At 47.3% G+C, this 15,455-nt stretch overlaps 1 protein-coding gene across 1 annotated transcript in view; it reads left to right on the forward strand.

The window, feature by feature from the left end:
* Positions 1-15,455, forward strand: part of LOC142296554 (glutathione S-transferase 3-like) — a 99,379-nt gene that overhangs the window by 63,628 nt on the left and 20,296 nt on the right. Inside the window, exons 4-5 of the mRNA XM_075340310.1 lie at positions 9,937-10,069; positions 10,482-10,623. Coding sequence (XP_075196425.1) covers positions 9,937-10,069; positions 10,482-10,623 — 275 coding nt within the window. The remainder of the gene's footprint in view (positions 1-9,936; positions 10,070-10,481; positions 10,624-15,455) is intronic.

Below are 15,455 nucleotides of genomic sequence, written 5' to 3' on the forward strand. Positions count from 1 at the left end.
CGTTCCAGGCTTATTTCTGCCGACCCCATGGGTACCCCGAGAAGGTGCTGACTGACCAAGGCCCGGCTTTTGAAGCAGAAGTGTTTCACGAATTCTGCCAGTTGTACGGCTGCAAGAAGATCCGGACCACTCCGTACCACGCCCAAACCAACGGCATGTGCGAGAAAATGAATCACTTGGTCCTGGGGCTCCTCAAGACGCTACCGCTGGAAGAACGGAACATGTGGCCGGAAAAGCTACCTGACTTGGTCGACATGTATAATAATATCCCGTCCAGCTCGACGAAGTGCACCCCAGCGTATCTGATGAGGGCTCGGCCTGGCCGCCTGCCGGTGGATCTGGAGATGGGGTTGGAAGCCCCGGAAGCACTCCCCTCAACGGCAGAGTGGGAAAGTCGGAGGAGGGCACAGTACCGGCAAATCCAGGAGTATGTGGAGAAAAACCTCAGTCGAAGTCGAGAGCAGCAGGAGCACCGGTTCAACCAGAAGGCGCCCGCAGGTCCTTTCCAGCCAGGGGATGTGGTGCTGAAACGGAAGAGGAAAACCCACAAGCTGGATGATCAGTGGGAGCAAGTCCCTTATGTCATACAGCCCACGGAATGGGGAGATGGGAAGACTTACCAGATCAGTCGTGACCAAGGGGACACCCTAGCCACAGTTTACCGGGACCATCTAAAAAAATGCCCCCCAGCGTTAAAAGCAGAGGCTGAAGTACCGGTTCCTCCACCAGTGGAGAAGGCAGCAGAGGTAATCCACACTGTAATGGGTGACTTCCCAGCAGACTGGCCTACACAGAACGGCGCGGTGATTCTTCCAGTGATACTGTTCCCACAACCCGTGGATGAAGAAGTAGTGGAAGCGGTTAACCGTGAGCCAGAACTAGTGCCAGTGCCCAGGGATGAACCTGTACCCAGCTCCCCTACACCTCCGCCTGCCCCACACTGTAGCAGGGAGGAGGAACCGATTGTTCCCTCTACCCCACTGTCTAGTACCACTGACACCGGGCCCCGAAGGTCCACCCGTTCCAACCTAGGTAGACCCCCACTTAGGTACAGGGAGACCGTTCTATGAATGAAAGGGGTCCGCAAATGTAAGAAGTTAGCTGTTTGTTTGTTAAGTTTGAAAGTTTGAAATGATGAAAATGAAAATGACCGAGTACTTTACCTGATTCACCGTGTGATTAGCAACCGGCTGGAGCCGGCACCGTTGTCCCCGTGGGGACCGTTTCAGTTTATTTGCATGGGAACTAGCCATGGACAAGCCCGTGAACTCTGCAGGGCAACCACAAACGTTAAGTGGCTTGTAAATATGTTGGGTACCGTTACCATTTTTGCAATGCCGCCTCCGGAGAGGCAGGTTGGAGGGAGGGCCCTCAGCAGAGCAGGCTAGGGCCCAGCCACCAAAGGAACCGGTGGCCACCCTCTGGAGGGAAGGACAGATCCCGCTCGGGTGACTTGTGCTGGACTGTGGGTCAAGGGGTGCTGCCTGGGTTTTAGGGGCAGCATCAGGGCCAGGTTGCTTGGGTGGGAGAGAGCGGAAACCGTGACCGTACACCGTTGCAACGTTTAAGAAAATGTGCCTCCCGTTTGGGAAGAGTTTTTGATTAAAAATGTTATTGATGTTTGATTAACCCTTGTTATCCCCTTTTACAGAAAAATAAAACCGGTGTAGGACGGCAGCCCGCGGACGGTCTGCATTTTGCTAAGGGGGAATGTGTCGCCCTGGGCAAGCCAGGGGACACAGGTCACAACACCACCACACCCCACACTCCAGGTAGGCACACCTGCTAACCAGAAATCCTTGTTGCCTTCCTCCAGAGGTTGATGATGCACACCAGGGGGTGGGCCAGGCGGTTGGCTCCGCCCACCAAGGAGCTCACAACACTGGAGGCAGGAAGTAACCAGGCAGTTTAGCCCAGGGCGAGGTTGTGTCAACAAGTGAAGCCCAGGCAGGGCTAGAGTAAACAACAGAGAAAGTGAAAGTAGAGAAGTGGAAAAGGAGGAAAGGAGGAGAAGTGACAGAAGAGAAGGAAAGCCTGAGAGCCCAGCTTGGTGTAGGGCCAGAACAGAAAGGTCAGCAACGGCGGTGACTGTTTGGAGGGGGACAGTTTGGAAGTTCCTGGAAGGACCCCGTTGGCTGTGTGCCCGGTGGTCTGGAGCAGTGTTCCGAAGGACAGTCAGCACCAGGGCAGGGGCCTCTCGGACCCCGGCAAGGCTAGGAGTCACCAGATTTGCCAAATCCGTCAGTGACGGGGACGCAGATCCCTCAACAACCAAGTCCCGATAGACGGCAACAGCCCGACCATTACCGGGGAGACACCGCCACCGCCAGGGCACAAGTTTCCCCAGGGCCAGCGCCTGCGGGCAAAGTGTAGAGCTCCTCCGGCCCAGATTGCAGTCGGGGAGCGGGTAACCGGAGGGAATCCACCGCTACCATCAGACAACAGAGGTGCAAGGAAGAGAAACGTCACCGTTACCTACCGGGAGTGCAGGTGCAGCCGTCTGTGGGACCGTCCTACCAGCCGTTGGTTTACCGTACAGACTGTGTCCGTGTGTCAGGCTGAGTGAGTACCATAGTGCCGCAAGGCACAGCGCTGCCCCCACGTCCCTGCGCCCTCCAGGCCCTACACTTCACATCTCATCACCGGGCCCCGGGATCACCAACCCCTACCCACGGAGGGGCAACACAACACCTGGCTGCTCCGCATCACCATCCCCGGGACCCCCACACTGAGCAGCGGTGGTGCAATCACCACAACCGTGGGTGGCGTCACGAACTATAATAATCCCTTCACCCAACAAACATTTCCCCTTTCACTCACGGGCGAGGAGTGTCGCTCGAGACACCCCGGGATCCGGCCCACGGCTCGAGCCACCAGGAGCAACTGCCGGACCCGAGCAGAAGGGGGTGAGCGCGGTGTGCTGACACCCTCCTCCCCGCCCGCGACATAGTCAGCATCTGATAGTAGTAGTTTGTGTTTGTGCTGGCTTTATAATGTCTTCACTGAGTATAGATATTGCTGTTATTTCACAATTAGCAATGCCTTTGGTCAAAGTAATGTTCGACAGTGGACACAAAATCCAACAAGAAACTACACTTATCGACAGTGAAATTATAACACTAAGAAATAAAAGTCAGAGAGCTATGGAGATCACATAATCGCTAGACGAAATATATTGAAATTTCTTGAAAATGCTGTATCCATTTTTTCACGATTTTCACATTATGAACACGTCTATCCATCCATCCATCCTGTGATTTCCATAATTCCATGACTTTTTCTATTTAGTGTTGCAATTTGATTAAAAAAAATAAAAACTCTGTCAATAATAGGGGAAATTGCTGATATTTTATCTAAGCTATGTGGCCTGCATTCCATTCCCATCACACTAGCATGAGGTCTACCATTCTTAGCACAGCTATGACGACTACATAGGGGCACTATGAAACAATATTGACATTTAATGGATTTCACCAAATTTATAGTATTTTTGATTCATTCATTAGCTTTTAAGAGAACCTGTCATTATGATTATGCATGTTAAAGTAACGGTATGGCCATAATGGTGCTGTTATACAGATTCAGTAGATACATTCGGTGAAGAAATACAAATCCTGGTTCTTGTTTAATCAGCATTTGAAGTTTTGGTTTCATAAGCTTTTGTCTCATTGGGGTAGGACTGTGGGGTGGGTCTGGGGGTAGGGTCTTTGGCTTTGCCCCAGTGTCATTCTGTGAGGGCCAGGGAGGACTGGTAGGCCCAGGAGGTGGATCCACTGGACCGAGCACCCCACCTGGAGGGCAGGGTACACGGTATCTGGAGCACTAGCGTGGCAGGTACGGGAAGAACCAGGTCACCAGGGTCATGGAGTCCCATAGGACAGTACAGGAACAGGTGCAGGTATCGGAAGCAAAGACAGGACCAGGTCACTAGGGTCACAGCGTACTTTAAGGCAGTAATACAGGAAACAGGAACAAAAGGACCTGAGAACCTAGCTCACAAAACAAAGCAAAGAAACACAAGCGATGATCAGGCCCCGCCCACATGGAAAGGCCAGTCTTATATACCCAGCACAGCCTCAGGTCATTTCCTGTTGCAGCAGTGCTGGGCCTATAAGACCGCGTGAGTGGGCGCGGCCCGGTCCTATACAGAGGCATCAGTCAGAGTCAGACTCCTGAGACCTGGAACAGGACTCAGGGAAGCAAGGAGTGGTGGTGCGATGGCGAGACTGGATAAGTGAGCACGGAGCGGTGCAATGCAGGTGCGACCGGATCAGTGGGTACGGAGCGGTGCCTGGATAGTGAAACCGGCTCAGTAGGTAAGGAGCGCTGTTGGGACACCGGGAGCGTGACAGTACCCCCCTCTTGACGCCCCCCTCTCCGCGGCCGGGACATGAAGGCGCGCCGAAGAGAGGCAGCAACGTACTTCTGGGACAACCAGGCCCGGGGCTCAGGACCGCAATCCACCCAATCGACCAGGAAGGACTGCGTACCCCGGACCGTCTTCATGGCCACTATGTCCCGTATCGGGGAACCTATGTCAGCGGCAAGGGAGGCAACGGAAAGGGAAGGACAGTCAGAAGCAGGACTGGAATCTTGGATGACCAGATCGAGCGTCTCGGACCGGGTACAGGACAGTGTCTCATTCTCAGTAGCCGGTGGACTCAAAGTCTCAACTCCAGAAGGCGGTGGAATCAAAGTCTTAGATGCCTGGGGCGGTGGAACGTCGTTGGATAGCGTCGTCTCTTCTTCAGGATCCTGCAGCTTGAGGAACAGGCTGCAAGCAGGTTTCGTGGCACAAGGGACTCCAGCGGGTTAGCGCGCCAGAGCGCCAACTAATAACAGGGTCATGGAGTTTCAGCCAGGGCAGGCCCAACAGGAGCTCAGGAGCCATCCTTGGGATCACATAGAAGGAGATGGACTCTGTATGCGAAGTGCCAACCTGGAGGTTCACGGGCTCGGTGGCATACCGGACAGGCTCGTAGAGCGGTTTGCCGTCTACGGAGGCGAACCAGAGGGGCTTCTTCAGCGGAGTGACAGGAACCTGGTATTTGTCTAACGTGGCCTGGTGGATAAAGTTGCCTGCTGCCCCGGAATCGATGTGGCCCTCTGCCGAAAACCGGGTCCCCTCTGTCGTCACCTGAGCCATCTGTTTAACTGGGACTGAAGGGATTCCGGTGGGAAGGGTGGCAGTTCACACCATCCCTTGGACCTGGGGTCTACCAGGTTTCTCAGGGCATGTTCGAAGCATATGTGGCCCATCTCCACAATAGAAGCACAGGCCACGGGCGAGCCGTTCTGGCCGGCGTTGCTTGGCTTGGGTCAGACGGTCCACTTGCATGGGTTCTGGTGACAATTCGCGGAAAGGCAGGGACGAGGGTGCGGTAGGTTTCTGCGGAGGCAAGACGTGGCAAGGTGGTCGCTTCACCCGGACTACCTCCTGGGCACGCTGCAGAAAACTGAGGTCAATCCGGGTGGCCAGGGAAATCAAAGCGTCCAAGGTGCGTGGAACATCACGGCCGGCGAGTTCGTCTTTAATACGACCAGAGGGACCCTCCCAAAAGGCCGCCGTTAAGGCCTCATTGTTCCAGCCCAGCTCCGAAGCGAGCGTGCGGAACTGTATGGCATACTGGCCGACTGTTTGGGTCCCTTGGCGTAGCCGGAGGAGCGTAGAGGTCACTGCGGTAGTTCATCCGGGTTCGTCGAAGGTGCCCCGGAAGGCTCGTAGGAACTCCTGGATATTGGTGGTCCTCGTGCTCCCACAGGGGGTTAATCCAGACCAGGGCTTCACCTTCCAGGTGTGACATCAGGAACGCCACCTTGGCCTGGTCTGAGGCGAACAAGTGCGGGAGCAACTGGAAGTGCAAGGGGCACTGGTTCAGGAAGCCTCGGCATGACTTGGGATCCCCTGCGTAGCGAGGCGGAGCAGCAAGGCGAAGTTGCGAGGCCGTGGAGACAACTGGTTCGGACCTGGAGACTGATTACTGCGTGGACTGAGACAAGGCGGCGGTCTGCAGCGCATATAACCGGTGGTCCACGGACGCCATGAACTTCAGCATCCGGTTCAGGGTTTCGCGCTGTTGCGCCAGCTCCTGGCGCAGCTCAGCCAGCTCTGATTTCTGTGCTTCAGCGGAATCCATGGCCTGATCATACTGTGAGGGCCGGGTAGGACTGGTAGGCCCAGGAGGTGGATCCACTGGACCGAGCACCCCACCTGGAGGGCAGGGTACACGGTAGCTGGAGCACTAGCGTGGCAGGAACGGGAAGAACCAGGTCACCAGGGTCATGGAGTCCCATAGGACAGTACAGGAACAGGTGTGCCCACATGGAAAGCCCAGTCTTATATACCCAGCATAGCCTCAGGTCATTTCCTGTTGCAGCAGTGCTGGGCCTATAAGACCAGGTGAGTGGGCGTGGCCCGGTCCTATACAGAGGCATCAGTCAGAGTCAGACTCCAGAGACCTGGAACAGGACTCAGGGAAGCAACAGCGGGAACGGCAGGCGTGACCGGTGGACGCATGGACTGGACCAGTGAGCAAGGAACGGCGGTGGTGCGATGGCGAAACTAGGTCAGTGAGCACGGAGCGGTGCAATGCAGGTGTGACTGGATCAGTGGGTACCGAGCAGTGCCTGGATGGTGAAACCGGCTCAGTAGGTAAGGAGCGCTGCTGGGACACCGGGAGCGTGACACATTCTATAGCTATCGGGGATTCACCAGATATGAAGGAACTCCTGGTGAGCGCCGCAAAACACAAGGTACACCGGGAGCACGATGCTATGGCAGGCCCCTGATATCAAGGAAGAAGGAGCAGGCTCACCTCCTGACACTTACCTGAGGTTGATCACTATGCTCCTGAACGTCCCTATATGGGTCACTCCCCTTGTCGCCAATCACGTGCCCACGCCCTTGTTGACCCTAAACTCACCCTGGTTAGTGAGGGCCAGTGAGACGCTAGTCCCACTAATACGATAACACAACAAAAGGTTGGAAAGACAAATGGGTGAATAAAAACTCAGCAATGAGAACGCCAAAGGTTCTTCAGCTGGAGCTTTGCAACTGCAACAACACCACAGCTCAGCAAGGAAAAGTTCCTTTCACATGGACTGTTTTAAGTTTCAGCTATAGCTGGAGTGGAGTGAGGAACGGATATTTCTAGCAGAGGGGAATGGCTGCAGCTGAGGTTACAACCTATTAGATCACTGCAGAATAGAAATGAACCTGAACCCCTTCCGTGCCTGATAGAATTAAATATATTCCAACTCAGGGTAAATGGCGAGCGGGCACTACAGTGGAACGACAATCCACAATGCACTGTGACCTTTTGATCCCAGATCGCACTCGTGACACCTGACTCCTCTGCCTGTTTCTAGAGTCTGTATCTTTATCCTTCTCTAAAGTGTTACGCCTGTGGCGTCCTAACTGCGGATGGAATTTGCACAGAGTGATCTCTGGCAGGTGTGATGCCCCTGCGGTAACCGGGTGTCACAAAATAAGGTAACCTCACTGTAACAGCTCGGGTCTTCTTAACTGTGCCAGTCAGTACACACACTAGCACATCAGGACACTTACACTCAAAACCATGGTGGGAGACCCCTTAGAACTAGGTGACAGGGCTGGGCACTGTGAGCTAACAGGCAGCCAACTGGGAAGTGAGGGACCAGACCTGGGGGAGGAGCGAGTGGCCTGGGAAGTGTGGCTACACAGCAGAAGAGAGGAGAGGGAGGAAGGAGTCAAAAGTTGAGGAGAGGAGTGAGAAGTGAGCTGTAGCAAGAAAGAGAGAGCAAAAGGACAGGTGTCAAGACAGACAATGGAATCTTGAGACACAGTGAAAGTAGCAAAGACCACCGCCAAGACCTGAGGAAAAAGATCAGCCACTCAGAGGAGAAGGTAGCTGGTGATCGAGAGATCAAGCTCCAGGGACAGTGGAATCCTGTGGGAGTAGAAATCCAGGGCTCCCAGTACTTTGCACGCACGGGGTGCAGATCCCAGAACAGACCAGGACTTCAAGCCATCCGTTAACTCTGCCAGGCGGGTGGGTTTCCAAGACTCATCTGCCACCACTAACGTCCGAGGCAACAGCAGCAAAGGGAGGACATATTCCCTTAAATAGTCCAAGCTGCCTGCGGCAGGACCCAGACACCAGGCGGACCTCTAAGTGCTCCACGCCAGGGAGGACCCGCACACACACGAGTGGCCCTAGGTCAGCTGGCACAGGGACACAGGACTCCGGGCACCTGGGATCCAGCACATCTCAAGGGTGCGAACCCAGCTGTAATTAAAGCAACTAAACTGCACTCCCCTGTCTGGACTGAGTTATTTCCCTGCGCCTCCACGTTAGCCCCTCACCTACCCCTGGGGAAAAGCCCTACTCATGGAGGGCTCCACCATCCACGCTGCCCTATCCATCATCCCCAGTGGGAACCCGCAGCAGCGGCCCTACCATCCCTGGTCGCACACCGTGAGTGGCGTAGTCGGACTTTTTATTATTTTATTTTTTCATTTTCATTTAAAACTGGTCAACAGTGCCCCTGAATCCGGGACTCCTCGAGCCACGGACTGTCCGGATCCGAGCAGCCCGGCTGCCCCGGGGCGCAACACAGGCTTCAGTAAATTATCACTGGCATACACAGATTGAGATCTCGGCTTATCATCGAGACCTTCAGACCTTTGCTATGGGGTTGCAAGAATTCTATGTATGCCCCTAAAGGCAGCTGTCCTTTTAAATAGAATAGGAAATAATTTATGTTAGCTGTACATGATACGTAGCCAAGCATCTGACAAATCCCATTAGTAAAATGAGTACTTTATCAACATGGGCTGAAATATCACTCTGGCAGGAAGAAGCAAATACTCCAAAAGAAACATAAAAAAGCCAGATTAATAATTGCAAATACACACTGGAACAAAGACCTTATTTTTTTGGAGACATGTCCTGTGATCTGACAAAACAAAAATTGAACTGTTTGGCCATAATGACCATTTGGAGGAAACAGGGAGAAGCTTTGAAGTCTAAGAACAACATCCCAACTGTGAAACACGGGGGTGGCAGCATCATGTTGTGGGGTTGTTTTGCTGAAGGAGGGACTGGTGCACAAAATAGATGACATCATGATAAAACAAGATTATGTGGCAATACTGAAGCAAAATCTCAAGACATCAGCCAGGAACTTAAAGCTTGGGCGGAAATGGGTCTTACAAATGGACAATGACCCAAAGCATACTGCCAAACTTGTTACAAAGTGGCTTGAGGATAACAAAGTCAATGTTTTGGAGTGGCCATCATGAAGCCTTGATCTCAATCATATTGAAAATTTATGGACAAAGCTGAAAATCTGAAAAGGCAGGTGTGACCAAGGCAACCTACAAACATGACTCAGTTACACCAGTTCTGTCAGGAAGAATGGGCCCAAATTCATACCAACTATTCTGAGAAGCTTGTGGAAGGATATCCAAAACGTTTGACCCAAGTCATACAGTTTAAGGATAATGCTACCAAACACTAATGAAATGTATGTAAACGTTTGACTTTGCAGAAAGTAATAAAAATGCCTGAAAACATTCTCTCGCTCTCATTATTCTAGCATTTGGCAAATATAAATAGTTTTGGTAATGTAATCCTAATTGACCTAAAACGGGAAAGGTTTATTCTGATTTCATGTCAGATAGTGAGAAAAACATGCAGATGTGTCTTTTTAGCTCATGTATGTAAACTTCTGTTTCAACTGTGTGTATATATATCATATACTGTATATATATATATATATTAGACTTAAAGGTGATATCGAACTCCTCTATCTTCAGTATAAACATACTGTATATGAAATTGAACATACTGTAACCGTTAAAAACAAAACAAAACATATTTTAAACAAGTTTTGTAATTTTGTTAGATTTGATATTGATGGTTTGTGTGCCACTTTATCTTTTTTAATTTTCAGATGGAGATTTGATGTTTCAACAAGTACCGATGGTGAAAATTGATGGAATGAAGCTTGCCCAGACTAATGCTATTCTCCAGTACATTGCTGCAAAGTATAACCTTTACGGGAAGGACCTGAAGGAAAGAGCTTTGTAGGACTGAATTCTACTATTACATTTTTTTTCTTACCAACTCAGTCCAATCAATCTTAAGTTATGAGGCAATAACTCTGACTCTGGCCTCAATCACATACCAGTAGTCATATAAGACTCTCCGTGCTACTATACAATTCTCCATCATGTTCTATATACAGTATATAGCCATTCCACACTTGATGCACATAGTCATATGATGGAGCAGGCCACAAAAGTACATGGATCCCTCAAAATATCTATGTAAGCCTCCATATAAAGGGCATATGGCGGTGTAGTAAAATCCCCATACACTTCTATGGGTGCTCTATTATTAGTAATCCCTGAGAGTTGTTACAGACTATTATGAATAAGTAAACTTTGCAAATACTAATACTTTGGTGCCTAATATATTTTATTTTCATATCCTTAGAATTGATATGTATGTGGGAGGCACCAGCGATCTTATGGATCCCTTGTTGCGTTATCCGTTTTTCCAGCCAGAACTTAAAGCGGGACAGCTCAATACCATTTTGCAGAAGGCAAAAAATAGATACTTTGCAGCTTATGAGAAGGTAAAGCCTTTATCATTAACCTGAAATAGCCTTAAAGAGGTATTCCCATCTTCAAGATCCTATCCTAATACAGTCATATGAAAAAGTTTGGGCACCCCTATTAATGTTAACCTTTTTTCTTTAGAACAATTTGGGTTTTTGCAACAGCTATTTCAGTTTCATATATCTAATAACTGATGGACTGACTAATATGTCTGCATTGAAATGAGGTTTATTGTGCTAACAGAAAATGTGCAATCCGCATTTAAACAAAATTTGACTGGTGCAAAAGTATAGGCACCTCAACATAAAAGTGACATTAATATTTTGTAGATCCTCCTTTTGGTTTAACAACAAGAAAAATGCTAATGGGAATGTTCAAAATTAATTTACCAGTGCGCAATACAAATCCCTTTAAAAATCAATTTTTATTAGATCATGTTAAAATCGCCAAGGTGAATAATTCAAAGATTCTTACAATATCTTAGATATAAATTGATAAAAAGGGGAGCGACTATGGGTCAGATACAGCCAAACAACATGTAAATTATATAGGCAGATATAATCACAACAAAATAACAAACCAGCACAGAACCCTCTGCACTTAAGTGGCCCTAATATGTCACTGCATCTGGCTCTGCCTATCAACGGAGGGTATGACACTCTAACGTAGCTGGGCACCCCCGTTCCTCGACGGCTGACCCTCACTCCCCCTAATTGACCCTACCAATATAATGATAGATTATGTACCCGGTAGTCAAATGGTTAACATAAGGTATGATACTCCATATACAGTTATACTGGAGGTTTAATGCCTTAGTATCAGTAATCTAGGTACAGGATAAAGCACATCTGCTGCCAAAATTGGCTTACAGCATGTCATTCAAAAGTAAAAGAGAGTAAATGTACTTCCCTCAGGTTGATGCTATATGCATGGCCTCAAGACATGTTGTTTGGCTGTATCTGACCCATAGTCGCTCCCCTTTTTATCAATTTATATCTAAGTTATTGTAAGAATCTTTGGATTATTCACCTGGGCAATTTTAACATGATCTAATAAAAATTGATTTTTAAAAAGATCCTCCTTTTGCAAAAATAACAGCCTCTAGTCGCTTCCTGTAGCTTGTAATGAGTTCCTGGATCCTGGATGAAGGTATATTTGACCATTCCCGTTTACAAAACAATTCCAGTTCAGTTAAGTTTGATGGTCGCCGAGCATGGACAGCACGCTTCAAATCATCCCACAGATTTTCAATGATATTCAGGTCTGGGGACTGGGGTGGCCATTCCAGAACATTGTAATTGTTGCTCTGCATGAATGCCTGAGTAGATTTGGACCGGTGTTTTGGATCATTGTCTTGCTGAAATATCCATCCCCTGCGTAAGTTCAACTTCGTCACTGATTCTTGCACATTATTGTCAAGAATCTGCTGATACTGAGTTGAATCCCTGCGACCCTCAACTTTAACAAGATTCCTGGTGGCGGCATTGGCCACACAGCCCCAAAGCATGATGGAACCTCCACCAAAATTTACTGTGGGTAGCAAGTGCTTTTCTTGGAATACCGTGTTTTTTTGCCTCCATGAATAACACCTTTTTGTATGACCAAACAACTCAATCTTTGTTTCATCAGTCCACAGGATCTTCTTCCAAAATGTAACTGGCTTGTCCAAATGAGCTTTTGCATACCTCAGGCGACTGTTTGTGGCGTGCTTGGAGAAATGGCTTCTTTCACATCACTCTCCCATACTCTCCTTGTGCGATGTGCGCTGTATTGTTGACCTATGCACATTGACACCATCTGCAGCAAGATGAAGCTGTAGGTCTTTGGAGGTGGTCTGTGGATTGTCCTTGACAGTTCTCACCATTCTTCTTCTCTGCCTTTCTGATATTTTTCTTGGCCTGCCACTTCTGGGCGTAACAAGAACTGTACCGGTGTTCTTCCATTTCCTTACTATGTTCCTCACAGTGGAAACTGACAGTTTAAATCTCTGAGATAACTTTTTATGTCCTTCCCCTGAACAACTATGTTGAATAATCTTTGTTTTCAGATCATTTGAGAGTTGTTTTGAGGAGCCCATGATGCCATTCTTCATAGGAGATTCAAATAGGAGAACAACTTGCAAGTGGCCACCTTAAATACCTTTTCTTATGATTGGATACACCTGCCTATGAAGTTCAAAGCTCAATGAGGTTACAAAACCAATTTAGTGCTTTAGTAAGTCAGTAAAAAGTAGTTAGGAGTGTTCAAATCAAGAAATTGATAAGGGTGTCCATACTTTTGCACTAGTCAAATTTTATATCCAACAAAAAACAAGGTTTACGGCCAAAGCATAACAATTTTATTGATCAATCACATAAAATACATAATATTACAGGGTACCAACAGATATAGAGGGGGAGGGACAGAGGAAAAGTTAATAAGTCAATATGGGATAGAAAAAGTCTAATAATACATCCAAAAGTATATAATATAAATATAAAGTGCATAGTGCTCATAATTATACTGGATGAATATAAAGGACAATTTCTTCCCAATTGAAGACCAGGAATATAAGGTGCAAGTGCAGTCACCAGCAGCTAGATTTCAGCAGGGGGAGCATAAAATTTGCTCAAAGTGTAATACAAATGTGATTAAGAATGAAGCATGATTTATAAGAGGTCTATACAGATGCTATAGTGTGCACACGCTGCAAAAAAAACAGGCTGGTAGCTGCTGAGGAAGACAAGCAAAGGAAGATTTCAATTTCCGGTACAATAGATTATAGTAAAGGCTTATAAATAGCACTGCATACCTCTGTCCCGTACCCACGCTTCCAACGTACGTTTCGTCACAACTTCTTCAGGGAGCGTGTGTTGGAAGGATAGGGGGAGGCTTTTAAACACATCGGTGGCCAGTAAACAGCTGAGCACCAGTCAGCTGATAGATCGGGTGAGTCATAGCACGGCGCATGAATCCTCTACAAGTGCCGTAATCAGGGGGAGACGTGGTAGCGGGCAGCGGAGAAAAAGCTTCAGCCGCCGTCATGGAGACGGCGCCTGCGCTCAAAGCTCCTATAGCCGCCGACAAGTCAGCCCACGGCCGTGCTTTGGGGCATGCGCACTGACTCCAAGATTGGACTTAGTGAATTGAATATAGTGGAGCGCGTTACCGCGGTTAATCCCACCTTAATGTAAAAATCAGGAGAACTCGCATGAGAATATAGATAGTATATAAATAGAATAGTATGCATCTAAAAAAGCTCCAATTACTATATGTAGTTACACTCATATATGTAAACGATAAGAACCTACAAAATACAAAAATGGATAAAAAGGGGGGAAACTATATATGACAGAAAAACCATGCTATCGTGTAATTACAGTGATACAGTGAAATAACCATAAAAGTTTATACAATAGTGAATTATATACAAAAATATATGAATATATAATTATATATATCCAACATATACAAATAGCATACATAGAAGTAACAATACAAGCGTATACCAAGGCATACACTGGTGAATTATAGAAAACAATTATATTTATGTGCCACCAAAATTGCACAAAACATTTTTTATATAAATAAGAATAATAAATGTGAATAAAATCTAAAATGGTGAAAATACATATATAGAACCAATATGTTTACACAGGTGAAGGTTACATATAGTGAATTATAGATATGTGTGCATTGCCCATGCACGCATATCCACAAAATCACTAATTATACATAAAATCAGAACATATATGATATATAATCAACCAGGATGACGCAAGAATACGAATCTTCTCCAATTCAACTCAACATCCAACTACCCGAGGAGGAAAAGGTAAATGGCCACAACTATAAAGAGAAAGGGGAAACAATTAAAATCATGAATTAAAAATAAATAACAGCCCTAACCCCTAAAAAAGTCCGAAAATACATAAAGTCATAAATATTTATAAAAATGACGCAAAACCAAAATTCTCATTAAGACCCTTCGGTGCAACTGTGTTCAATCTATAGATCCACCTACTCTCTACTTGTGACAAAACTTTAAACAGATTGCCACCCCTTTGACCGAGAGAAACCTGATCAAAGGCAATAATGGAAAGTTTACTGGCATCACAGTTATGCCATAGTTTAAAATGTCTGGCAATGGTTTTTAATTGTTCATCAAATTTAGAGTTTTTTGCCTTTTCAATATCTCGTACGTGCTCCCTAACACGAAATTTAAGTTCTCTTGTCGTAATCCCCACAAACACCTTCTTGCAGGGGCATGTAGCATGGTACACAACACCTTTAGATGAACACGTTAATCGGTGGAAGATTTTGTAAGTGCGTGTTTGATCACCATTGGTGAATTCACTACTTTTCCTTAAATTCAGACATGCCCTGCATAAACCACAAGGAAAGAAACCTTTTATTTCACCTGATTGGGCAATCCTCTTAGGTTGATAATGGCTCTTCACCAATAGATCCCTGAGGTTGGCACGCCGACGAGCTGTGATCCTAGGTTCAGATTGAAAATTCCTTTTTAATATTGGATCAGTAAACAGTACTCCCCAATGGGTTTGAATGATTTCTCTCAGTCGTGTCCACTGGCTATTAAATTTAGTAATTAGCCTTACCTCATTACTCGGAGCCATAGATTTGTTTGATTGTTTGTATAGTAATTCATTCCGGGAAACTTGTGTTGCTCTTTTCAGGCCATTACGAATATTTCGGTGGCTGTAGCCTCTCTCTCGAAACCGACTATATAAGTCCTTTGATTGCTTGCAAAAATTATCCTCTGTAGAGCAGATTCTTTTTGCTCTCAAGAATTGCCGGATTGGAATTCCTCTAATTGTTCCCTTAGGATGAGAAGATTGGGCATGTAAGA

Source organism: Anomaloglossus baeobatrachus, chromosome 3 (genome assembly GCF_048569485.1).
Source record: "Anomaloglossus baeobatrachus isolate aAnoBae1 chromosome 3, aAnoBae1.hap1, whole genome shotgun sequence".
Lineage (NCBI taxonomy): Eukaryota > Metazoa > Chordata > Amphibia > Anura > Aromobatidae > Anomaloglossus > Anomaloglossus baeobatrachus.